Source organism: Mchenga conophoros, linkage group LG5 (genome assembly GCF_057382185.1).
Source record: "Mchenga conophoros isolate Kocher_MC1m ecotype Shallow Benthic linkage group LG5, M_conophoros_male_GT1.1, whole genome shotgun sequence".
Classification (NCBI taxonomy): domain Eukaryota; kingdom Metazoa; phylum Chordata; class Actinopteri; order Cichliformes; family Cichlidae; genus Mchenga; species Mchenga conophoros.
Window position 1 is genome coordinate 37,811,647 of NC_140530.1, and position 27,767 is coordinate 37,839,413.

Consider the following 27,767-nt stretch of genomic DNA (forward strand, 5'->3'; position numbering starts at 1 on the left):
TATATATATATATATATATATATATATATATATATTTTTTTTTTTTTTTTTTTTTTTTTTTTTTTTTTTTTTTTTTTAAACTGTCCTGGCAGAAATTTACTAGGACCTTTTCTGTTTTTTATGGATTTATTTATTTGTTTTTTTCAATTTTAAGTTGACTCTAAAAGTCAGATTACTCCGGAAGTGCAGTTATGGCTGACTACTTTAAGACATTAGAAACTGAAACTGTGTTTTGTTTTTTGCTTTACTGCGTCAGTGCTGAGAGGAGAGGAGTGGCTCTGATCTTGGTTACGCTGAATAGTTACCGTATTTGATCCTCAGAGGGTTTCTGCAGACATGGAGCTTCCACCACTTCTGTTCTGCTGTTTCCTGACTTTGTCCGGACTGACGTTTGGTGCTGAATCCGGTAAGAAACTCATTGATTTAGACCGATCATGTGTGCAGGCGCAGTCACGTTTCACAGCAGCGGATGCAGCTTTCACGCTTTTCAGGCTGCTGCTTTAGTGGGTGGATGACTGCGGCATCTACACCTGTGGCATCAGCTGTTAAAGCAGCCGCATTTTAGTGTTGAAATAAAGACAGAGCAGATAAATGTGCAGCATCTGAATGCATGAAAGCATTCTAGTTATTATTTACGATTATTTATTAGAGATCCTCATTATTTCGTCATTTTATTCTCAGGTGTGGCTTCTTAACCAGCGGTTACTACGCTGCTTCCTGCAAACACAGATCTATTTTCTTTCCTTTTTAAGACATCGAATATGTGACATTTGTTTCTGATTGAATATAAATTTTGTTTGTGCCCACTACATTAACCTTTTTAAAGGATCTATAGTGTTATGAAATCTTAGAGGGGTCAACCATATCATGTATGCAGAAAACTTACAAAGATAAAGTAGTACACATTTTATTGAAATGCAGAGACTCAAATATCATTCTTCATATAAGATTATCAATAAATGTTTGAAATAAATCACAGTATTTGAAAGTTTATCTTCATTAACATATGTTTATCTATATGATATGTTATCTATTTTCCAAAATTGTGCAGAAAACATCATTAACAAACTTTTTAATCTTTTGGGGTTCAGTACTTTGAACCATAAAAACCTGATGCAACTAGAATTCCATTTCCTGAGGTTTTCTACAGTCAGAGTTAAAACACTGTGTGACCCATTAACATGAGGCTGTTACTGACTCCGATGTGCAGCTTCAAACTGACAGAGTTTTGAGAGTTCAGTCTCAGCTGGTAAAAAAGTCACAAACAGGTTGTTTTTCTAATTCTCTGTCTTATTAGTAAAGCATTTTACCATGACTGTTGCTAGCTGAATTACTAGTATTTCATCTAGTAGAAATAAAAATAAATGTTTGCCACAGAAATATGTAATAAATCCCTTTTATCTGGCTAAGCAACTTTTTTGAGCCCACAATATTATTAAGATCAGGGCCAACATCTGTGTTTCTTTTTTACTTAAATATGAACATCTTTACACCAAAGCATAAATTCACAATCTTTCCATGCAGCGTTGTGGTAACTGCTGTAGTTAATCACACTGAACAAGAAATTAAAGTTTTACCTTGTTCAGTTAAAGTGTGCTGTGTCCTGTAAGTACACATCTGATTCTAAGAATATTTTGTTTTTTCACTTTCCTTTTTTCTCTGTCACCCCTGCACAGTCTTTTTTACTCTGGCAGTAATACCTGTTTGTGTGGTCACACTTGTCTCAGTAAAAGGATGATTGTCTGATAAATGCTAAGAGAGAACATGTGGTACATACAAGTGCCTAACAGAGGCTGAAAACAACACAAATGCTCCGAACATCATCATTAACAGAAAGTAAATGCTACCAAGTCAGCTGAGGCGTGTTTTTTCAAAAACAGGTGCTTGGATTCAAACACAAACCAGGAAGATGCAGAGATTAGAGATGTACTGTAATTTGTCATCACATTAAAGTCTTAATAGAATAGAATAGAATAGAATAGAATAGAATAGAATAGAATGCCTTTATTGTCACTATACAGTTGTACAATGAGATACAGAGCATCTCCTACTCAGTGTAAACATGCTGGGGGGGGGGGGGGGGGGGGGGGGTACAGTTCTGCAGCGCTATGTACATATGGACAGTATTAACAAAGGGAAAAACTAATATATATATATATATATATATATATATATATATATATGAAATGTACAATATGCAAGCCGTAAGTAATATGTAATAAATAGTGTTATGTATATACAGTTGAGCTGTTGCACATGGAATTGGTATTGCACAGTGGTGGTCCATAGAGGAAGTGGGAAGTGGGGGGCTGTGTTATCTGTGCATGTGTGAGTTCAGGGTGGTTATCGCTTTGGGGAAGAAACTGTTTTTGAGTCTGTGGGTTTTTGTGTTGATGCACCTGTAGCGCTTCCCTGAGGGAAGCAGGCTGAACATGTTGAAGCCAGGGTGGGAGCTGTCCTTGATAATGTTTGCTGCTCTGCTGAGGCAGCGGGAGGAATAAATGTCCATCAGGGAGGGGAGAGGGCAGCCGATGATCTTTTGTGCTGTCTTGACCACACTCTGAAGCCTCACTCTATCTGCTTTGGTGCAGCTGCCGTACCATACCGTGATGCAGTAGGTTAGCAGGCTCTCAATGGACGAGCGGTAGAAGGTCAGCAGCAGGTTGGAGTTCAGCTTGTACTTCCTGAGGACTCTCAGGAAGTGCAGCCGCTGTTGGGCCTTCTTGATGACCGCTGAGATGTTTCCTGTCCAGGAGATGTCAGCAGAGATGAGGACACCAAGGAACCGGAAAGTGTGGACCCTCTCCACACACTCCCTGTTGATGTAGAGGGGGGCCAAGTCGGTGCTGTGTCTCCTGAAGTCAACAATGAGCTCTTTGGTTTTCTTAGTGTTCAGTGCCAGGTTGTTTTCTGAAAACCATGCTGCCAGCTTCAGGACTTCCTCTCTGCCTCGTCTCCCTTCGAGATGAGTCCGACTACCGTGGTGTCATCAGCAAACTTGATGATGAGAGTGTTGTTGTGGGTTGAACTGCAGTCGTGGGTGTAGAGAGAATACAAGAGGGGGCTCAGCACACAGCCCTGTGGGGAGCCGGTGCTCAGTGTGCGAGTGGAGGAGAGATGAGGGCCGAGTCTTAAGGTAAATAGAACTAATCCATAAATGTTTCAACTCGTCAGGCCATGTAAAACAAGTGGAAGCTTACACAGGTCAGTGCGGGTGACATGCCAAACAGATAATTGTTACAAGTGTGGTTAACAAAATTTGAGACATTATTCTTTCATCTCTTGTCTTTCTTTCAGTGTCTTTTCTACACAGACATAGGACCTTCAGCACCACTTACTAAAATATTTAATTGAATGTATGGATGTGTCAATTCCATTTGATTAAATTCCACTCCGACAAAGACATGCTACGAAAGAGAGCCATTGATTAATAATAACTAATAATTAAATGCAAAGTGATGTATAAACACATAGCGGCTGAAGAATAAAAACATCCAGTGCATCATGGGAATCCCCCGGCAGCCTACACCTATTGCAGCATAACTAAGGGAGGATTCAGGGTCACCTGGTCCAGCCCTAACTATATGCTTTAGCAAAAAGGAAAGTTTGAAGACTGATCTTGAAAGTAGAGATAGTGTCTGTCTCCTGAATCCAAACTGGAAGCTGGTTCCACAGAAGAGGGGCCTGAAAACTGAAGGCTCTGCCTCCCATTCTACTTTTAAATACTCTAAGAACAACAAATAAGATACGATGGGACCTAATTATTGAAGACTTATGTGAGGAGCAGGATTTTAAGTTAAATTCTGGATTCAACAGGGAGCCAACGGAAGGAAGCCAAAACAGGAGAAATATGCTCTATTTTTTTTATAGTCCCTGTCAGCTTTTTAAGAAACAGTTTTTACTGTTTCTTAAAAAGCATTATGACTTTTGCTTAACTGACCAGTCCAAATAACTGTTTTACCACATTTTGAAATAATTATTCAACGCAAATCTATTTTCTACTTTTTTCTTAGGTTCTTGTGCAGTGTCTTTTCATGTAATACCATGTATGCAGGTATTTTACACCTGTATTTCTGATCATATATTCTAATTTTCATGTTTAATTCATGTTTTCTCTTTTAGGCTCACGTGTGATTGTGAAGGAAGATGGCAATGCACTTTTAAGCTGCTCCCTCAACAACATGAACATTAAGCCAATGCTCTTTGACTGGAGAAAAGACAAGGATAGGCTGCAGGTGTTTATGTATGATCATGGTACTCTTCATAATAAGGGCCCTCCAAATCAAGCAGAGCAGTTCAAAGGTCGAGTTTCACATTTTCCTGAAGAACTGGAGCACGGCAACGCCTCCATAAGAATTGAAAACACTAAGGTGGCTGACAGCGGAAACTATACCTGTGAATTTCCACATATCCAGCCAGAAAAAATATTCCACATTGAGCTTATTGTTGGTGAGTGATGCAACATTATTTAAACATTATCTAACATTATTCACCAGTGCAACAGTCAGAATGCACTTCTACCAGTGTTCCATCTTTTGAAATCTTTTGTTAACAAAACAATGACTTTTCTATATGCATGTTGGTCGTATAGGCCTTCTGTCTATAGAGATTTCAATTAAAAAAAAACTAAAGTAGTGTCAATAAATTCAACTATAATTAATTTTTTTTTTCATATGTCAGAATAAACATGGTGTTTATTATATTTTCTGGGTAATTATAATCCATCCAAGACCATGAAGCAGTTTCTTCTCTACATGTAGAGTCTTTTTAGATCATTATAAAAATTATGTGTAATATAACAACCTAACAATCCTGATTATCTTTTATTCAGCTTTACTTGACTGAGTTAAAACCAGCAATAATCTCTAACATGTCTGTTTTTATTTTTCCTTTTAGAGCCCATATTAACCTGTTGGGGCCTCTCACAGTCATATGTATTTCTGAAACTCTGTAACTACCAGTTTAACCTTGTTAATAATTTCCAGATAATAAATGGCAGATAGATGCTGGTTGTATCACTGTGACGTAAATTATGTGATGTTTAATGTAGTTTATTTGTTTTATCTTTAGCTCTAACACAGGTCATTTGTTTGAGGATTTTACAGGAAATGACGGAGGCCTTGTTGTTTTAAACCTCTTTTTTCATAAATTAAAGATAGTTAATCATTCAATATGAGGGCTAGGAGGTTGAAATTCACAGGATTTCACCATCATTTTTTCCACAATAAATGTACCAAGTTTCATAATAGTAGACAGAAGTGGCTCTAAGATAATTTAGAGTGCATTGAAAATGCAAATCAGATAACCTCTAGCAAATCCGTACAAAACTCCGCAAAAAATCAATTAAATTTTAGAAACAACAATGTTGAATTCTGTTTTTTATGCACCTAAAATATTCCTAAATGCTAGACTCAACCATAAAACTTTGTATCTAAACATTTAAATAAAGATATACTCATTTATTAGATTTTTATCGTGACTTTTTTGGACGGATAAAATAGTTTCCTCTGCTTTGTTTTCGTTCCGGCGCGACAGACGGGCAAACTACATTAACTTCCATATATGGTCAGACAGGTGATTTTCCCGGCTTCAAATTCGGACCGTTATTACAGCACTGAGTGCCTGTTGGATGGAAGTAGCTGTCAATTAAACTGCCATGTGGCTGGCATAAGGGTGCTTTTCTCTGATTGGTTTATTGGAATAAAAGTCTCGTAATTACGTCATTTTACGCTGTAAAAAGATGCTGATTGATTAAAATTTGTACGTGGGCGTTTACCGATTTCAGAGATACTGAACTTCATTGGACATGTTTTTTTTTTCAATACTTTAAAGTTTAATTTAATGTCGCTGTTTTAGGGGTTTGTGTAACTTCGATGAAAATCAAAGAGCAGATTAATTCAACTTTTTAAATATAATTTTACTCCCGGTTGAATTTAAATAAACGAAGGTTAATCGTTGGAGTTTTGTTTTCTACAACAAGCCACTTTTTGTCTTTGAAAGACTGTTTTCCGTCCAATAAACGGTTTCTCAACGGTGATGCGACAGGTTAGCATGAAAGTTATTTGCCATTTACTGACGTAAGTTAACACGCATCCATTTTTCTGTCGTAAATTTTTTATTGAGATTCTTTAATCCGCAGATAGACGAATATCCGAGCTTTGAAATAATGTACGTATCGCTATTTCCGATCGCTATGAAAATTTAAATTATATTTATTTATTAATTTTTACATGTGAACTTGGGTCGCATACAACCTCCGCATTATAAAAGGTTAAAGGACAGAACAGATGAAAAAATCCCAGGTGAGTCCTGACTCTGATGGCATGATAGATTTTATCATCCTTGTATGTCTGGGTGTATGATAATGTATGTATTGTCAGCTATAAATAGGGACTGTACAGTCTTAAGAGAGGTGAAATTTTTCTCCTGTTGATTTGCAAGTTGTCACTGTGTTGCAGCTGATGTTTTACATTAAGGCATCATGAGTTTAATCTTTACTTAATCAATCTTAAAACAATTTCATCTCTTTAGTTGTTATGTTGACCTTGTTTGGCTAACATTCTCACACATGTTCTCTATGGAGTCTATGGGACTGGCCAGGACAGAGTTGGCCCTTCTCACCAGTCTATTCGCAGCAATATTCCTGTCATACAACCTCAAAATATTGCAGTGACAATCACTGTCCCATAAAAGGCTCTCAGTAATGTCTTGCACACTTTCAGACCAACTTTGCCTCTTCTAGTACAGAGCATGTCAGATGTTTCCATTATTCTTATCCGATGTGTTCACAGGGGCAGCTCCAAAGCCAATAGTCAGACAGCTTAATCAAAATGGTCTTCTCCAGTGTGATGTTGATGGTGCTTTCCCAAAACCCACAGTAGAGTGGATGGATAGTGCTAATCAAACACTTCTATCTGAGGAGCCAGTGGCTGCACCAAAAGGAGATCGCTTCTATATCACCCTCAAAACTACTGTGTCCAAATCTGGACTCTATCGCTGTGTCTCTACACAGAAGGGAATCTGGCATCGGAGTTCTACCGAGACCTTTGTGAACAGTGAGTGACATTTTTTCCCTGCAACAATTGAATTTAATTAGGTCTGTGTGCGTGTGTTGGGGGGGGGGGGGAGTTTAATATGTATATGTGCTAAGACTGCATGCAAAGACTAGTCTGGATAAAAAGAGGAAAAATAAATACATAAATCATAAACGCATAATGTCAGGTCACGAGAGATTAAAAGTGTACTCAGTAAATAAATTATGTTTAGATTACCTTATAAATGATCAATTTGTAAGGTATATACATCTATCTACACATAAATAAATGCATACAATTACAGTATTAAAGTTATATATTTGTTTCCTAGGGTGAAATGACTGTGCAGCATGCATCTATAACAACTTTGGGTGCACAATTTTCAAATTATTTTTGAGTTTCTGTAATTATGTGGTGCCTTCATCATTAAATAATGAAGGAAGACTACCTCCAGATTCTTTAACTTCACCTCACATCAAGAGCTACACAGTTGAAACTTGGACACATTGGATGTTCTAACATGATGATCTCAAACAAGCATAAAAATGGTTTTAGAGTGGATAAAGTGGGCTAGCATTAAGCTTCAGAAACAGCTTTGCCAAAGTCCCAACTTGAAGCCTATTAAAAATTTGTGTATTACCAATAAAAGTTCGGTCCGTGTCAGGAAACCAACCAATTAGAATGAATTCTGCTAATTCTGACAAAAAGAGTAATCAAATATCCAGCCAGAATTATGGCAGAAGTTCGAAGATGGCTACCAAAATGGTCTGCTCAGGGTGCAACTTGCTAAGGGAGATTTAACCAAAGCCTAGTGGGTGTGTGTGTGAGTCTGTATTAATACTTTTGACTCTGTAACCACAACATATACTTTGAAGTGCTCTTTGAACTAGTTTTCAGCTTATAACTTTGTAGCTTTGTGTTCAAACTTACACTGGAAGTGTTAGAGAATTATCTCTGGGTTGCTGGAATGATAGCTTCCTCAGGACTTAAACTCCAGTCAGAGAGTGGGGCACAGAGAGTGATGTTCGGATATACTTTAATGGAAGTTAACAGCAGCTCAACAGTACAGCGGTAGGCATACTTAACAAGTGTGGGATGGGCGGACATGCGTGTGGTTCTAAATATCAAGAAACAAGGAGAAACAATTAGCACATGTCAAATATAACAATCATCAAAATTAGGAAAGGTTAGCAATTGCATGGTCTTCAGTGCTCTCTAGTGGCTAAATAACCCAACTGCGGTGCACAGATCCAACCTACATGGTAAATGGCCTGCATTTGTATAGCGCTTTTCTAATCCCTAAGGACCCCAAAGCGCTTCACACTACATTCAGTCATCCACCCATTCACACACACATTCACACACTGGTGATGGCAGCTACATTGTACATACAGCTGCCCTGGGGCGCACTGACAGAGGCGAGGCTGCCGGACACTGGCGCCATCGGGCCCTCTGACCACCACCAGTAGGCAAACATGGCGTTAGTATCTTGCACAAAGGATATTTGGCATGCAGCCAGGAGGCAGCCTGGGATCGAACCACCGACCTTCAAATTAGTGGCTGACCTGCTCTGCCACCTGAGCTACAGCCACCCCCCTACAACAAAAGCTACGGTGGTAAGTCACATGCCTCTACTGATCTCAATCAATCTCCTAGCATAAACCCCCTTAAGGATGTAACCAACGCCAAACTACAACCCATGCTATAAGTTTTGAAACTGATTCTTAGAACTAGGGGGTTTTTGACTCACATTTGCGCAGGAACGCACACAGCTGGAGATCACTACTCCCCCGCACTCATGGAGAAAAACATGCCCAGTGCTCCTCGGACTTGTGATACGGCAGGACCGTCGTAAAGGCATGTGACGTCATCACTTCAGCAAACATTGAGAACAAAGTGGAACTTATCAGCAGAAATTACCACAACACTTATAGCGATACAACTGAAATATAAGAAGACTTTCTGAAAGGAAAAAAAAATGGTGTAATGAGGATGGGATATTTCTGTAGTCTCAAGTTTATATTAATAATAATCTGTAACACGTGTGTGTGTGTGTGTGTGTGTAATATATATATATATATATATATATATATATATATATATATATATATATATATATATATATATATATATATAAGTCCAGCTTATTGTTCAGATGAAGACCAATGTACCTGTAGCTATCCACAGCCTCAGTGTCCATGCTTTGAATATTTAGTGGCTGCAGTGGAGGATGTTTGTGCCTGCAGAAGTCTACCACCAGCTCCTTGGTTTTACTAGTGTTGATGTTACGTTCCCCTGAGGGGTCTAGGCGGTGAGGGGGGAGTAACAAAAAGTGTCCAGGTCAGAAAAAGGAGTCAAGGAGGCAAAAGGGTTAAATCAAAGAGTTTTATTAAAGTAGCTCAACTAAAAGAGACGGACAAGCCACTATCACCATTTAAGAAAACAAACAAAACTCAGGCGTGGTCAATAAAGTAAAACGTAAGCCAAAAAGAAAGAGAGCAGCTCACTAGCTGCAAACCACAATAACACAACTCACTAGCTGTAACCACTCACAAACACACTCAGCTCACTAGCTGTAACCACACTCATGGCACTCAGGCCCAGAGCTCACCCTGCTCTGGGCTTAAATACCTTTAATTGCTGATGGGAGTCAGCTGTACAGGAGGGAAAGGTGGCATCTCAGGTAGGAGGTAGTGGGACACGCCCACACAGGCACCTTCAGGAGGAGGCCCTGCTAGGGCCGTAACACCCCCTCCCATAAATGCAAACCCATGGTTTGTCAAATTTACGATAACACAAAGTGAGTCCATAGCCGTTTCATGAAGAAATTGCAGGCTTTCCACCTACCAAACCCCATAGCACCGGTTAGGCATTGCCTGCGGAAACTGCCAATCCCATCTCAGTGGGTTCACAACATTCCCAGAGAGTGGCCCCAAACCCTCGAAACAGTGTCCCATGGGATAGCCAGGGCTTCGAACTATCACGTGTTGAGAACCCAGCAGGCAGCTAGCGGGCTTCACTGAAACACAGACATACTTGTTAGCAAGGGGTGCAGATCTGAAGGGTGGTTTTGAACGTGAACCGGAGAAAGGATCAACCAGCGGCAGCTCAGGGTTAGTTGGCCTCGTACACTGATTACGGGGTGCTACCGAGCAACTGTGCTCCAGGTTTAGCCTTTTAGTAGGCCTGGCAAGCTTGTCAGTTTGAGAGCCACGACTGACTGTTCTCAAAACAGGCCCCTTTCGTGTTGAGTGGGCTTTCTGTTTGAGTGCCAGTTTGACACAATTGGCAACCACATGGCCAGGCTTGTGACAGAAAAAACACAGTTTGGGCCTAGGTCTTAAAACCATAACTGCATTTTCCTTATTAGCTGGCCCACTCTTACCTGTCCAGCAGTGGCGTCGTTAGGCCTATTTTAGGGGTGCTGAAGCCTCCCTAAAATATTCTTAAGCCCCCCTAAAATATTCTTAAGCCCCCCTAAATAATTTGGTGGGTTTTTTTTTTTTTAACTTATTCGATTTTTTTTTACAGAACTTGCAGACAAATTCAATATAAAGATGCAGGAATATGAGTTTAAAGAAATAATAATATAAACCTGTCGCTATTCACACAAATATGATCATAACTCGGTTGGTCCCTTTCGCTTTACATTGTTAAGGTAGCGTCAGTGCTTCGTTATCCAATCCCTTCCAGTTGTTCACAGGGGACATCCACATGACTGAAAATCCAGTCCTCGTTTTCACTGCTACTTTACACTCCGCTCGTATACACCTGCAGAAACACTAGCGTGCATGTGGCAAACGGCAAGAAATCATGGATATACGCAAGTTTTTCAAGAAAGTAAGTCTTCATCACTGGCTGGTAGTAACAATTAGTTAGCTCCAGCTAACAGCAGAGAGTCCCATGTAAATAATGAACCAGGTGCTCCCCATTTTGTAAATAAAAACCTGGCTAGCGCACTAAGTTAAATTGTTAGCATAATGTTAATTTCTGTCACTCGTTTTAGCTCTGAAAAATCCAGCTGAGCTCATTCAGGTATGGTTATCATCAGTGGAAATAATAATAATCACTCCATCCCCATTAACCTGTAGCAGTCAGGGCAGAGGAGCACAGAGAGGCAGAGGGGAGAGACGTCTGCTGGAGAGGTGAGTCAAAGGATGGAGTCATTTGTGATGCAGACAGTCTGATTAGAATTTTATGGGACTCAATATGGATATGAAATATGAAACATTTCAGTCACGGTACAACATATAAGACCTGTTTAACTTGAGCTTTTATTTAGGAGAGTCAAGGTTAGAAAGTGGAGAGAGCAAAGAGAGAGATATGTATATAAGTCAAATTAGCCTGACTCACATATTTTTGAGGGTTCTATTTTAATATTACTTCAATTCAAGTAATTTAGTAATATTTTTCAGGGCTTTAAATTGCAACCATTTTAGTCACATGCGTGCTCAAAATATAATGTTTGTAACTTCAAAATATTTGGGAGCAACAAATTACTGTGGAGCGGGAGCAGAAGTCATGATATTAGCAATTTACATTACAATTCAGTATGTTTTAATGTATCTTGAAGGGTGAGGCAGAAGGAGTGGCTGAGGGAGAAAAAGGTCAACAGGCAAGTTCAAGTCAGAGAGAGCAAGGAGAGACAGAGGAGCAAATAGATCGAGAGGCAGAGGAAGATCAAGTTATTACAGAGAGAGGAGAGCAAACAGGCCAAGAGAGGGAAAATGATGAAGCAGCTGCAGCAACTCATTCTACTACAGGGTTTGATTTAGGTGACAAAGACACAGGGCCCAGACAGGTGAAGCTGAAGAGCTATCCACATGATACTTTTGGTACACAGAAGCGAGCATTTAACCACAGCTGGTTTGAAAAGCACAACTGGTTAGAATATTCAGTCAACCAGAATGCAGCTTTCTGCTTCCCATGTAGAGTGTTTGGCAAAAACATCAAACATGATAGTTTGGTCAGTAACGGTTGCAAGAACTGGAAGAAAGCTTTAGTCATCTTTGGCAAGCATGAGATGGCACAAACACATAAGGACAGTGTTGTTACATGGAAAAGCTACCAGGGAACTAGCAAACAGGGAAACGTTGCACAGATGATAGCAACTGCAAATGTGAGTGAGATAGTTGAAAGAAGAGAGTATCTCAGACGAATTGTTGCAGTCACCTCTATGTTAGGGAGACAGGGACTCCCTTTTCATGGTCATGATGAAGGTGAAGACAGCCCAAACAGAGGGAATTTTCTTGCGTGCATGGAGCTTTTGAAGGAGTTTGATCCTTTTCTTCAAAAACATAATCCCCCATTAAATGCACAGTATATCTCACCAACATCCCAGAATGACATGATTGACTGTTGTGCCCAGGAAGTTACTAGTGTCATTGTATCTGAAATGACAAAGTCTAAAGTCTATTCCATCATGGTGGATGAGGCAAGGGATAAAAAGGCAGAGCAGTTAGCTGTTTGTGTCAGGTACGTGTCAGAGGGGGCAGTGAAGGAGCGTTTCCTTGCACTTGCAGAGATAAAATCATTTGATGCCCAGTCCATTGCAAATGAGATTCAGCAGCAGATCCAAAACTATGGTCTTGCAGAGCTTAAGTGTGTAGCACAAACATGATGGTGCAGCCGTTATGAGTGGCTCCACTGGAGGTGTACAAGCACATTTTAGAAGGCTCCATCCTGAGGCTATCTATGTGCATTGTTATGCTCATCAACTCAACCTGGTTTTGTGCAATACTTGCAAGGCTGTCCCAGAGGCTGTGGAGCTTTTCAGCTTGTTGGAGTGTGTGTATTCTTTCTTCAGCACCTCCCTAGTCAATCATCATAAGTTCATGGAGACTCAGGCAAAGCTTGGATTGACAAAAACTGAGCTTGTGCAACTTTCAAACACTCGCTGGGCATGTCAGTTGCGATCAATCAGTGCAGTTCTTGAGACATTGCCTGCCATTTTGGAGTGCCTATCTGCAATTGGATCCCCCATAGCTGTTGGTCTCAGAGCAAAGCTCTACAAGTTCTCAGCAGTCTATGCACTACTGATGTTTCAGTCGATTCTGTCTGTAACCGAAGGACTCCACAAATTCCTGCAGAAAGAGACTTTAGACCTGGCAGAAGCTTTTATCTGCAAACAAGCTGTGTGTGACACACTTAAGGGCAAACACTCAGATGCATTTGCTACAGAGCTGTATGAGAAAACCAAGGCCCTGTGTAACACCCACAGTATCCCTGAACCAGGTGCCAAGACAAGGCACAAACAGAGGAAAATGGAGGATTTTGTCCTGGAGGCAACTGTGGGTTCACGCACTGAATTGAACAACTCAGACACATTGAAAAGAGAGTTACTTTTCCCTTGTGTGGATCGGATGGTTGGCGAGCTTGATCAGAGATTTTGCAGTGTAGATGCAGGGCTGCTAAAAGGCGTCCAGGCATGCAGTCCTAAATCTGAGAACTTCTTGAGTGAACCACACTTGAATGAACTTGCAAAGCACTACAGACTTGACCTGAAAAAAGAGGAGGTTCTGGTGGCCAGAAACTTTCTTACCCGGAAAACAGAGGCTGGATGTCCACCCAAAAATATGTTGTCTGTGTACAACCTCTTTGATTCAGACATGTTTCCCTCTCTGAAGGCAACCATCCAAGTTGCCCTAACAGTGCCTGTCAGCAGCTGCTCGTGCGAACGGTCCTTTAGTGCACTGCGTCGGCTGCACTCCTGGCTGCGTCAAACAATGGGTCAGAAAAGACTTCACAGTCTTGCAGTCATGTCTATTGAAAAAGACACGCTTCAGCATCTGAGTCACAACAGAGTGATTGACCGATTTGCCACTCTTAAAAACAGACATCATTCTTTGATGCTTCCACCCACCAAGTAACTGGTGATTGCAGCCAGAAAAATGTACTTTTTTATTTTCAGTTTTTTTCTTGTTATTGATGCAGCAAACACATTTCCTCTGTTTTTTTGTTGTACTGTATTATAAAGCAGACTGAAATAAAACAATAGATCTATTGGTGGCCTAGGATGTTTAATCTGTCCAAAAAAGTAGGAAAACAATTTCTCAGTCTTTGTTTTCTGTTTGTGAAATTTTGTGCTCATTCACTACGTTCGTTCATGTCGTGTGCATCTCTTGGGGGCTAAGCCCCCCCTGTCCTTAAAACCTAGTGACACCCCTGCTGTCCAGGATGCGCTATAGTGCAGATGGATATCCTGTCCGACAGCACTTGCTTTATGAGTCAGCTTAAACTCATCTGCCAGGGTGGCAGCTTGCTGTAAAGTTGTAGCCCTCTGTTCACTTAAATAAAGGGCCACAGACTTAGGAACAGAGTTTTTAAAATCCTCCACCAGCATAAGCTCACGTATGGACCCCACATCATTAACCTGGCTTGCTGCACACCACCTATCAAAGAGCCTCGCCTTCTCCCTGGCGAAGTCAAGATAGGACTGTCCCTGCGCCAACTCCAACCCTCGAAAATGCTGCCTATAGGCCTCAGGTACCAGTTCATAGGCTTGGAGGACGGCACTTTTGATCTTTCCATAAACCAGGCCGTCCTGCCTAGACAGACCAGAACAAGCTTCTTGAGCCTTACCTGTCAACCGACACAGCAACATCACCCCCCACACATCTTGAGGCCACTGCAGTGCAGTTGCCAGGCGTTCGAACACACTGAAAAAGCTGTGAACACTGGATTCACAGAAGTCTGGAACCAGGTGAATGTTATTGCTCACAAACGAGCCTCTAGACACCTGTACACTAGCAGCTGTGTCAACCATTTTGGGGATGGTGAAGAGTTAGAAAAACACAACCTAATTAAGACAGTTAACAGACCACTACACAACAGACCGCTTTAGCTGACCAACTTACCTCCCGCCACACACACACACGTTAACAAAACAACTTACCCAGTTCCAAAACCTTGCCCTGTCTATCTTCCGGAGCGTGCTGGGCTCGAGGCAACTTTAAAGGCAGAACTTCAGCGACCGGGAGAAGTCTGCAATGTAGATGGTGAAGAGGAACGGAGCCAGAACTGTTCCCTGTGCGGCCCCCGTACTGCAGACGACCCTGTCCGACACACAGCCCTGAGTCCTCACATACTGTGGTCGGTCAGTGAGGTAGTCCAAAATCCAGGTAGTGAGGTGATGGTCCACTCCTGAGTTCTCAAGCTTGTCCTTCAGGACCGTGGGAAGAATAGTGTTGAAGGCACTGGAGAAATCAAAGAACATGATTCTCACAGTGCTCCCAGCAGTCCCAGGTGAGAGAGGGAACGATGTAGGAGGTGGATGACGGCATCATCCGCTCCAATGCCAGGTTGGTAGGCAAACTGAAGTGGGTCCAGTGATGAGCTCACCAGGCAACGAAGCTGAGCTAGGACCAGCCACTCCAGGGTCTTCATTAGGTGGGATGTCAGAGCCAACGGCCTATAGTTGTTGAGGTCCTTGGGACATGGGGTCTTTGGCACTGGTACCACACAAGAGATTTTCCAGAGCTGTGGAACTCTCCCTAGCCTCAGGCTCAGGTTGAAGATGTACTCCATCACCCCCGTCTTTTCCCCCTCAGCTTGCTGGGGATGTCGAGTCTGTCTGCTTTATTGGTACTTATTCAGATCGGATTGCCACGACTCAACTCAGATCAACTCGTTTTCCATTACAATGCAGTACTACGTAGCCTGCGTGGTTGTCGTTAAAGCAACGTGTCCGAGTGTCCCGCGCCCCGCGACGTAATTAATATTAGACATAAATGCTACAAAAAAGGTGGATATCAATGCGAGAATTTACCTGCTGCTTAGTTTGTGGGTTTGCGTCAGACTTGGGGACCACTGCGTTGTTTTTATGTAGCCATTTCCTTCATTGCCGGCTTGATCTTCAGCAAGATTCTCTTTCTGTTGCTGCTGTGCCACAATACCATTTAATTCATGTTTATTTATATATCACCGAATCACAACAACAGTCACTTCAAGTTGCCCAACAAAACCGAACAATCAAGTAAATAGCACAAACTAACCAAAGGCCGTTTAGGGAAATTTTAGAATGACCTCAGAATAATGAATTACAGTAGTTCAGCCTTGAAGTAATAAATGCATGAACAACTTTTTCAGCTTCACTCAGAGAAAAATATATTTCTAATTTTCACAGATATTCCGCACAGGAAAGAAAACAACCTTATATATTTGCTTAATGAATGATATGTCATAGTCAATTCCTCTCATAGTGTCAGTAGCCCGCACCAAACAGAAACAGGCACAAATCAGGACCCATTGTGGGCCCACATTGGGTCCTGATTAAAGTCCCGACTCACTCGCCAACAAGATGTGGCAGGTTTAATTATGTTTAATTTTTTATGAGCCCTCAAGATAATTTCCTTGTATGTTTGCCCATGAATGGTCACCATTTTCATATTTAGTTTCACCTTCAATTTCCTCTAATTCATGCCATCTTTTGAGATTTATGGATCTATCTCTGTTATATTTGAGTAATAAAACTGTTTTTGTATTGTTTTCACAGAAGAGCCGGAGGGAGCATCCCAAGGTAAAGTCAAAAATTTTAATGTTTATTTATAATCTTGAGGTAGGTATTCACCAAGGTGAACAAAACAGATGAGGTACAGGCAGAAAGTACTAAGTCCAGGAGTGAGTCAGATAAGTCATGAAGGAATGTCTACAGTTCAAAGACGATCTCACCACTGAAGGATAAGTATATTTAGTGAAAAATAATTCAGCACATTTTGTATTAATGAGGGTGAGGTTAGACAATTATAAAGGAGGGAAGAAGCGAAACTGACAGGAATGGAAAGGGAGCATGAACAATAAAGGAAACAAGAAATGATAACAGGAAGACTAAACTTAAAAGGCTTCAAATTTGACTTTCTGTCGCAGCTTCTCACATTGACTGACTTCACTCTGACTGTATTTAGACCTTACAAAACTGCTTCTGATGAGGACCTGCATACTTCATGTGTAAAATCACTGAAATGCCCTTTTATAGATAAATGAAAAATCAGAAAGTGTAGATTTAAATTTTCTTATTAAAAAAGAAGTTTGGTTTGCACAAAATTAAGTTTTTAAGTTGCTAAAAGTAATTATAAAAATAAGTAAGTACTCCAGTTAATGTTTGAATAAGCATGATAATATATTAAGTAATCCAAAGTATTCAGAATACGTTACACTCATTGAGTAACGTAATGGAATACGTTACAAAATACATTTTGGGGCATGTAATCTGTAATCTGTAGTGGAATACATTTAAAAGTAACCTTCCCAGCACTGCTGAAATGTAACATTCCAACCACCCCTTTAGTGTGCTTGTTGGACAAAGGTTACTGGCCTGGTAGCCTGGCTGGATCTGGGGTGGACGTGGGGGCTTGAGGTTCTGGGGTGCTCCACCTCCGTGCTGGGACTTTGGCTGGGCCTTGGGGGTTTCGGTCCTCATTGGTGTGTCGCCAAGGTGGGTGCTGGGCGGCTTAGCCCTGAGCAGGGGGCCTCTGGTGCATTGGCCAAACTGGGGGGGGCTCTTCAACTGGCAGGGAGGTTGTTTCATCCTTGCAGAAGTTCACTCTCCAGGTGGGGGTGAGATATAGGAGAGTTGGATAATAAACTTAACCTGGGTGTCTATTGTGTTGTCTGGGAGATGATTGAATTATGGGGTGGGTACAGTTTCCTCTGCGGTGGAGTCATGTGGGCTGCTCCGGGTCCTGTGGGGCTTGGCGGTGCTGCTGCCGTGGGCCCCGGTCTGGATGGACCTGGGCCCCCTTGCCTTGGTGGGTTCCAGAGGGCAAGGTTTGCCTACTGGGGTCAGCAGGGGGGGTTACCCGAAGGAGGGGCTGCTTGCCCCTCCGTTCCTTTCCTCCCCATCCCTGACCACCTCCCTCTTCCTGCTCCATCACACGCACCCACACATGGCTTGGGGTGAAGGTGTGTCACCATGGTGCAGGGGAGGCATTTGAGTATTTGTGTATGTGTGCATGAGGGTGGGAATGCACGTTTGTGTCTGTGTGCCTGTTTGTCTGTGTCTATATGTCAGGTGGGGTCTTAGACTAGAATAGAATAGAATAATCCTTTAATTGTCCCACAAGGGGAAATTTGGTTGTAACAGCAGCCAAAAAGACACATATACAAACAAACAGTACACAGGACACATAACACAATTTTTCTTACATATTTACATTAAGGACAATGGTTACTATATACAGAGAGTACTGTACAGTTATTAAATTAAATAAAAATAACTACCGGTAAGAGGCAAACCAGGTTGTAGTGCGAATCAGTTGATTAACTTATTGTAGTTACAGCACTGATGTAAACATCTATGTTTGTTGGGAGCAGTTCTGATTGCACAGTCTGACAGCTGCAGGGAGGAAGGACCTGCAGAAATGCTCCTCCATGCAGCAGTTTACCATCTCAAATCTGGATGCAGCAGTCTGTCACTGAAGCAGCTCTGCAGTTCACCAACATTTACATGCATGGGGTGGGAGACTCTGTCCATCAGAGATGCTATTTTGGCCACAGTCCTTCTGTCTCCCACCACCTGCACTGGGTCCAGGGTGCATCCCAGAACAGAGCTGGCCTTCCTGATGAGTTTATCCAACCTCTTCGTCTCAGCTGCCGATAAACTGCTGACTACACCTATCTGGGAAGATTTCAGGCCCTCCAAAGTATGGAGGTCTATCTCCCCTCACCACACTCCCTGCCGGTGGCTGGGTGTGTTGGTGGTTCTTGGTGTCCAGGGTTAGGCACTCAGGTATGTACCGGCTCACTCCCAGTGGCTACTTGGTGGGGCTGGGCACCTGTGGCTCGGTCGGGCCTCCTCTCGGGGGGTGGGGGGCCCTCAGGCCTCCGGCCTCCAGGCCTGCAGCTTGGTTCACTCTGGCACAGCTGGCTGCTGGCAGAGCCCGCGGGCATGCCACTGAAGCCCCCTTGGCTTCTGCTCCGTGGCTGCTGGGTGACCCCTTGTCTGGGGATCTCCTCAGCTCTTCCCATGAGGGTGGCAAGGATGCCCCTCCCGTGGTCCTCCTTGGGCTCTCGCACTCCGAGGCCTCTGGATGTCTGGGGCCTGGATCTCCTCCATGCCTGCTTTATCCCCTGGGGGACAGGGCCATGGCTCCCTACACCCTCTAGCAGATCGTTACATGGAGAGACCTTTTGAATACAGGCTCACTGATCCACACAGGTGCCCACACTAGTGTTCATTGTTCATAGACACAAACTACACCTTTCCTGGCTGCTACCTCAAAGCGCATTGTCAGTCCTGCATGCTGCACAACAACATTCAGTATTTAGTATTTAATGTTATTTACACTTAGCTGGATTAATGCGATGGTGTTGTGTTTTTTTGTTTTGTTTTTTTTGTTTTGTTTTGTTTTTTATTCAAAGCCAGCAATGAGGCGGTATTACCCGACTCTGACCTTTGAATTGGCCTAACAAACAGCAGCATTCATCCAACCCTTTTGTAAGAGGGTTTAAGAATAAGTGGTCTCCAAGCCCATAAGAATAGATACAAATGTGTTTGAACAGGTATAATGAAAGAGTATCAGACCATTTGAGGAAATGAACTTTTTTTTTTTTTTTTTTTTTTTTTGTGTTGTGTTTATTGTGCTTCTCTCTTTTTTTGCTTGTTTTCTCTTATTTTTCTCTCAACAGGTGATCCCGGAGATTTTTTTTCTTTTTCAGTGCCCTTTCTCACTGTCCCTCTTCCCCTCTGTTTTTCTTTCTTTCTCCCTTTCCTGTCCCCCAGCTATGTATGTCCTGTCTGCAACAACTGAAAATAAAAATAAAATAAAATAAATAATAAAAAAGAAGTTGATTTTAGTTTATAAAAGTTTATAATGTTCAGAAATGTGTAAAATCACTATATATGTGGTTTGAAACTATGAAACATGATTTTTGGTCATCCTCAAAGTAATTCTGGCAAACTGTCAGACAACTCAGGAGGGGGAAGTGGTGCTGTGTGAATGGGTGGATGACTGAATGTGTAAAGCGCTTTGGGGTCCTTAGGGACAAGTAAAGCGCTATACAAATACAGGCCATTTACCATGATTTTGTCAAACACACTGTCACGCATTCTGTAGAGCAAGCAGAGTCGGGGAATGAGGACGACTTGCCCATCAATGAGGTCACTAATGTAATTAAACAACTGCTTGGTGGGATGGATGAAAGTCCTTGTTAAAGCCTCTGAATGTTGTGGGTCTATCCTCATTGTCCAACTTTGCAACATTACGTGGAAGTCTGGGGCAGTGCCTTCCAGATGGGCAGACTGGAGGAGGACTGGAGGCTATCCTCTAGTTATATGGCCTCACTTGAGTCTCACTTTTGCCTCACCAGAAAGGTCTATGTAAGGGTACTGGAGAGGAGAGTTCTTCCATTAATCTAACTTCTGATTAGGGCTTGGTATCATCACTGATTTCTATAACCGATTCACAAGATCGATCAATTCGATGTCTGATTCAATTCAATTCAGTTTTGCCTCAGACAGTCAGAAATATTATAATTTTGATAATTTATCAGTGCATATCCATATTTTTATATCTATGTATAAAAAGAAAGCTGACACTCGTTAGACTTTATCAGAGGTGTGAGCATCACAGCAGATGCCTTTGTGTCAAAGTAGCTGAGGATAAAACACAGAAAAATGCTGCTGAAGTGAAGCAGAGCAAAGTTACAGAAGTTTTATTAGAGGCACAGCGTTTTGCAATTTGGCATTACTTGTAAAAGTTTAAATTTATTTGGTATTGAACAGTAGAAAAAAAGAGTCTCTTGTTGGAGGTCGAAAAAAGAAAAAAAAAACAGCAGCCGTCAGCGCTGTACACAAAGGTAAACTGGTGAATTAATAATGCACAAAACAGATTTGAGATGGTAAACTGGTCTTGAAGTACACTGAGAGAGATGTGCAGGACGTGTGATTATATTGTGGTGGAAGCAAAACGGCAAAAGTCAGAGGGAATCAAATCAAATATGAAGCATAGTTTTTCTTCTTTTGCTGCTAGTTCAGTGAATTGGTTGGAGAGACAAATCCTGCAGCTTCAGAATCTGTGAGATGTTTTTACATCTTTCTTTGGGATCCGTTTACCTGCTTTTTCAATAATTTGGTGTATAATTCTTTGGCAGTTTTTGAAATGGTTTTGTGATTTTAAAGGTGAGATTATGGCAAAATACATTTATATTTAAAAATCGATTTAGAATTTAGTTAATTGATATCACATTATTCAAATTAAAATTGATTTTAATTGGAAAATTGATTCTTTTAGACCCACACCTACTCCTGATTCAGGAGGACCAATTACATTTTAGTCCCGGTCACAGAAAACTGAACCAGCCCTTTATCCGCTCATTGTTACACAAGGGTGCATGGGGAGCATTTTAAATAATTGATCTCGTTATTAACCAAAATAACTGTCATAATGGAGCAGTCCCATTATATATTATATATTTTAGCGTTTAGAACAGGGGTGTCAAACTCAAATACACAGTGGGCCAAATTTCAAAACTGGAACAAAGTCACGGGCTAACGTTAATATTTATTGAAATATATTTATTCCTCCAGATACAAGAATGAATCTTTTCTTATGGACTCAAACACGTTTTGCTGAAAAACTGAATATGGAACAAGCAAAGCTTAATACTAAACAATATATATATTAGCTGTATAATACCAGTAGGCCAGCTCTGATAGTAATTTGGTGTGGCTTCGCAGGCCAAATGTAAGTAGGCTGCGGGCCAAATATGGCCCGCGGGCCAGAGTTTGACACCTATGGTTTAGAACAACCAGTGAGATTATGTATAGCTCACTGTTTTTTGTTTTTTGTTTTTTTAATCCTGCTTTCTGCACATTTAATGGTTACATTTACTTTTTCTGAACTGTTTCAGGGTATTCTGGATGGTGGGTTGCTGCTGCTGTGATTTTTGGTCTTCTGTTCCTTTGTGTTGTTATTGTTCTTTTTGTCAGAAGGTACCGCTAATCTGTTTTAAAGGTAGGTACTTAATGTATCAAAATGGTTAAAACACAAAAAAGCAACCAATTCTTTTGATTTTTTTTTTGTCTTCCTACCAAATGAAGAAACTCTTTGGGGGGAAAACCCAACATGAACTAACTACTTTTAATGAGAAAGTAAATGACCTTTGACCAGACCCCTGTTCCAATTAACATTCTAAAAATCTCAGTACTAGCTATGAACATTTTTTGTTGAAACACTCATACTACTGTAGCCAAAAAAAAAAACTTTCAGAAAAAAATAACTAAATATATTGCCCTTCACAAATATTCTTAGAGTAATGAATGTCTTGGACCCAGGTTTCTCAGTTTTTGAGAGTTCATCATTCCTTTTGGTTGAAAAAATTATTTATCTTCAGGCTGTATTTTTTTAGTCTTAGTTATGGCATTACTTCCTTGTACTTATGGTTTTTGTAATCTATGCTGACCCACAGCCGTACCTTCTAATTATTCAAGTCGTTCCATTAAAACTAGCACAAGTGTTTTGTTAACTGAATTGTCTGAGAAGGTTCTCAGTCATCCAGGTCGTGGCAATTTAAGGAGCTACGAAAGAAAAGCGTCTGGACTTGTTGAAGTTTCTTCATTCACCTCTCATCCAAGAAGCTTCTTCAGTTCTAAGAGCAACTGGTGGAGAGTCTCAGATTTTTGAGTCCTGGGAGAGGCCCTAAGAGGGTCGTGGACCCACTATTGATCCTCTGCCTAATCACACTAGCCAAGGTGTGAAAACGGGTGTGGATCACAATCAGCCGAGGTTTCGGGTGAACCCATTGTGACAAGACGAGACTCAGCTGTACATCTCCATCTAAAGGATAAAGGTCACTCTTTCGAGGATGCCAATGTTCACATTTTGGACAGAGAGGACAGATGGTTTGAAAGAGGAGTGAAAGAAGCCATCTATGTCCACTGTGAGCGACCATCTTTGAACAGAGGCGGGGCTTACGACACCAACTCTCTGCCATCTATAATCCCGTTCTGAGATCCCTTCCCAGACGCCTTAACGCCCACTCACATCCTGGGCCATTTGACCTTTCATTGATTTGATGAAAGTTAAAACATGTTCAAGAAACTTAAAGAAGTCCAGATGCTTTTCTTTCCAAGCTCCTTAGATGTTGATATGTGTTATTTGGTATGATTGAATTTTTGTTGGTGTGCTACTGTAAGAAAACATTTTTTCTCCTTCTATTCATGTTATTGCGAACAGTGATGTTTCATTGATTGATTTATTTTTATGTGTTTATTGTTTTTGATCGAAGTTAAGATTAATGTAAAGTAAAAGTAAAAATGTTCAGGATATAATTTGGTGTTGATTATTGTACTGAAGATTAATAAGAATGAGTCACACAAGTTATGGCTTAGAAAGTGTGTGTGTGTGTGGGGGGGGGGGGGGGGATCTCTGACTTCACTGCAGCTCAGAGTAGTTTAAGAATGTTCTTTATAGGCTTCAATTAACAAAATTGCATCGTCTTGAAAGTTCTTTAGGGTTAGATCTCTTTTATTAAGCTGTTTAATACGTTTTTGTAATAGGCTGGAGACATGTGAGTGACTTCTGAAGGTTGAATAATTGAAACAGTGCAAATAAAATACATGACTATTTTATAAATGTTTAAATTCTTTCTGAAGGTTGGAGCTTTAGTTTTGTTCCTTTTATGTGAGTGAGAAAATTATTGAATTGATAAATAATGGCAATTTGTGAAACAATTAACAAAATAAGCTGCCAATCTATTTGGCAAATTTAAATAAATTTTCTCTAAATGATTTAATGATAGACATTTACGTCACTGAACTAAACATTGAACCTCCTGTAAAAGAATGTTGATGAATGTGAATATTTGATGTTTATGTAAAAGAAATCATGTGCCTTTTACAATATTTCTGTTTTGCCTTAAAGCAAATTCTGTCAGGTTACACGCTGTAATATAGGCCAATAATGGTCAATGCTGGAATTGTACTGGAAGTTTGTTAACTGGTTATTTCTTTCAACATTATGATGCAATTTCACACAGTGATTAATGATTTCCGCTAACATCTGAATAAAATGTGAAATGAACTCTTTTGTTTTTTGGTATAATGAAACTGTCAAAATATTGGGCACTACCCAGTACTGTGAGAGAAACTTTAATAACAAAACAAATAATACTGTGATAGATTCCAAATGGATTGCGCATCACTTGAGTTTTAAAATTTCCTTTAATGGTTACCTAAAGTAATCATTTAGGTAACATCAAGCATTTTGAATATAGAAAGTTTACTTAAAATGGATCGTTACCAAAACATTTACACTTGCAATCTTACTATTCGTCACTGATTGAAGACAAGAAGAACAACCCCAGGTTTCTCTTCAGCTCTGTAGCCAGGCTGACAAAAAGTCATAGCACTGTTGAACCAACCATCCCTTTAACGTTAACTAGTAATGACTTCATGAACTTCTTGACATATAAATTTTTAATCATTAGAGAAAAAAATTACCAATAATCATCCCACAGATGTAATATTATCTACAGCTACTTTCAGTACCATCACAGCACAGAAACAGCTTTAGTGAAGGTTACAAATGATCTTCTTATGGCCTCCACTGTCAGAGGCCACAAGAAGATCATTTGTAACCTTCACTAAAGCTGTTTCTGTGCTGTGCTGAGCTCTGAAACCTGACTGAAACTCTTCAAATAAACCATTCCTCTGCAGATGATCTGTTAGCTGTTTGACAACTACTCTTTCAAGGATTTTTGATATGAAAGGAAGGTTGGAGATTGGCTTATAATTAGCTAAGACTGCTGGGTCTAGAGATGCTTTTTGAGTAAAGGTTTAACTACAGCCAGCTTGAAGGCCTGTGGTACATAGCCGATTATTAGAGATAGGTTGATCATATTTAAGATCGAAGAATTAATTAATGGCAGGACTTCTTTGAGCAGTTTTGTAGGAATGGGGTCTAAAAGACAGGTTGATGGTTTGGAGGAAGTAATTATTGAAGTTAACTCAGAAAGATCAATTGGAGAAAAAGAGTCTAACTTAATATCAATGGTACTAAGAGTAGCTGTAGATAATATTACATCTGTGGGATGATTACTGGTAATTTTTTCTCTAATGATAAAAATTTTATTTGTGAAGAAGTTCATGAATCAGAATCAGAAAGGGTTTTATTGCCAAATGTTGAGCAGGTTTACAACATTAGGAAATTGCTGCGGTGCTTCAGTGCAAACATACTGTCATAAAAATATAAAAATAAGAATAAGAATTAAAAGTGCTAAGTGGATAGATATATACATGATATATACATGAGTGCAGGTGGTGATCAGTGCCAAACATGGAATGATGCAGTGAACACAGCGTAGGGTCATGTGTTAGTGGTGGGAACAGTCATACGTTTATTGTTCATGTGTCCAACAGCAGAGGGGAAGAAACTGTTCTTATGGCAAGAGGTTCTGGTGCGAATGGACCGGAGCCTCCTGCCTGAGGGGAGCAGGTCAAACAGACTGTGTCCAGGGTGAGAAGGGTCAGCTGAGATCCGAGCTGCACGCCGCAGTGTCCTGGAGGTGTACAGGTCCTGCAGAGATGGGAGTCTGCAGCCAATCACCTTCTCAGCAGAGCGCACAACACGCTGCAGTCTCTGTTTGTCCCTGATAGTGGCTCCAGCGTACCACACGGTGATGGAGGAGGTGAGGATGGACTCGATGATTGCGGTGTAGAACTGCATCATCGTCCGTGTTGGCAGGTTGAATTTCTTCAGCTGCCTCAGGAAGTACATCCTCTGCTGGGCTTTCTTAATGACGGAGGTGATGGTGGGCTCCCACTTCAGGTCCTGGGTGATGGTGGTACCCAGGAAGCGGAACGAGTCCACAGAGGTGATGGGGGTGTCAGTCAGGATGATGGGGGGGAGTGGGGCTGTGTGCTTCCTGAAGTCCACAATAATCTCCACTGTCTTCTGGGCATTCAGCACCAGGTTGTTGTGGCTGCACCAGGACACCAGACGTTCAACCTCCCTCCTGTAGGCAGACTCATCCCCGTCCGAGATGAGTCCGATAACGGAGTCATTACTAGTTAACGTTAAAGGGATGGTTGGCTCAAAAGAGCTCTGACTTTTTGTCAGCCTGGCTACAGAGCTGAAGAGAAACCTGGGGTTGTTCTTATTTTCTTCAATCAGTGATGAATAGTAAGATGTTCTGGCTTTGTGGAGGGCTTTCTTATAAAGCAGCAAACTATTTTTATATGAAAACTATTCTTAAACTGATGATTTTAATGATCACACGCGTGGGAGATGGACACCGTACGCAGACAGCATCAGATCTCAAAATGGTGGAGCATTGATCAAACTCTTATAGCCTCTGGTGCCCCCACCTAATCATAAAAGCCTAAACATTCACATGCTTTCTCTCACACGGCGCCTAAGCTACGACCTTGGCTCCCTGTTTATCTGCTCCTGCTGAGATGGGGCAGAAAACTCCAGCATGTTCTGTTCTCTTCTAATCAGACAAATAAGGCGATGACTTTCTGCGAACAGTATTTCTTATAACTCAGCCGTATAATGCATCATAAAACAATATCATTCATTCACAACAAGTCAGCAGTTTAATGTAATGCAAATCAGTTTAACTAATGCAATAGTTATCAGCTTCTTCTAATTCAGGAGAATAATGCAAACTAAAACTACATAATAATTCACAATCTTTAATTAGGGGTATAACATGGCATAAAATAATATTATAATCTCACACTCCCCCTGATGAGCTCTTTAGAATATAGAGCTCACCTACACCCTGTAATCCAGTGTTGCCGGGTTCATCTCTTCTCACTCCTGAGGTCCTTTGTCCCCCTGTTGGGTGAACCATATGTGAGATGACCTCTGTGTTTGCGCAGTTCAGATGTAAGAAAAACTATTATTACAACAGTAGCAGGTCCAGATGACACTCCCCAGGTCTCCCACAGCTTTATTTTGGTGCTACCTTATACCCTTCAGACGTACTCAGACTAGAACCTCTGTCCAAAGAGCTTTTAGCCTTTATTTTATTGCTGCAGCTACCAGTGTCGTCCAGTTGGGTGATCCTCTGCTCTTCTTTCTTCAACCTTAGGGGTTAGACAACCCTTCAGTCGTGGCACAGATCAGGGGATTATTCTGCCCCGATGTCAAACAACAATCTGTGTATCCTCGGGTCCTGTGTGTCCTGTGTATCCCCCAGAAAAAGGAACAGGAACGTGTCCCCCTTCTGACCAGGAGCCTCTGGAACCTCGTTGGTCTGGTGTTCCTGGATTTCCGCCAACCCCTTCATGGTTATTGCTGTGTTTATGGGATCCATCCTTTGAGGTGACTAATCGGAGCCCAAACACCATGACACTTGAACCCAGTTGGTGTCTCGGCAGTCACTGTGTCTGTCTCTGCTGCGAAGGATCCTCGTATCTCTGTGACCTCGTCTGGTGTCTGTTCCTTTCTCTGTAAGAGACAGAAAAGCAAAACACCTCTCTGCCTAGCCTTGATAATCTAATGTTGTTATCTACTGATCTTCTGGCGATTCAGAATTGGTTTAGTATATTCAGAATGTCCGAACAAAGCCTATGACCTTCAGAAGATCGAGTGCCAACTCATTATAAGCACATTTGCAAGGTGTGTCTGAAAATTATTAAAACCACTCATTCTAACAAAAGACATCAAAATCAAATTAGCCATTTTTAACTCTCACATTTGCCCCCCCCCCCCCCCCCCCGCCCCCCCCCCCCCTTTTCACAAAAATCATGTGCTTCCTTCCGCCTACCGTCCCACGGTTTCCTCTCCA

General features: G+C 41.2%; 1 protein-coding gene and 1 pseudogene across 3 annotated transcripts; both read left to right on the top strand.

The window, feature by feature from the left end:
- LOC146575098 (V-set domain-containing T-cell activation inhibitor 1-like) lies at nucleotides 1–27,332 on the top strand. 3 transcript variants are annotated; one of them, XM_085275284.1, is made up of 6 exons: nucleotides 1–406; nucleotides 4,123–4,449; nucleotides 6,792–7,055; nucleotides 16,528–16,551; nucleotides 21,882–21,985; nucleotides 27,069–27,332. In XM_085275284.1, the coding sequence occupies exons 1-5, from the start codon at nucleotides 337–339 to the stop codon at nucleotides 21,971–21,973; spliced, it is 777 nt and encodes a 258-aa protein (XP_085131410.1). In that variant the 5' UTR covers nucleotides 1–336; the 3' UTR covers nucleotides 21,974–21,985; nucleotides 27,069–27,332. The 3 variants fall into 3 exon arrangements, with proteins under 3 accessions (XP_085131410.1, XP_085131409.1, XP_085131411.1); XM_085275283.1 differs by lacking the exon at nucleotides 27,069–27,332 and having other exon boundaries at nucleotides 21,882–23,374; XM_085275285.1 differs by lacking the exon at nucleotides 27,069–27,332 and having other exon boundaries at nucleotides 16,531–16,551; nucleotides 21,882–23,374.
- On the top strand, nucleotides 12,292–14,184 carry LOC146575099 (zinc finger MYM-type protein 1-like; annotated as a pseudogene).
- Nucleotides 27,333–27,767: the final 435 nt, after the last annotated feature.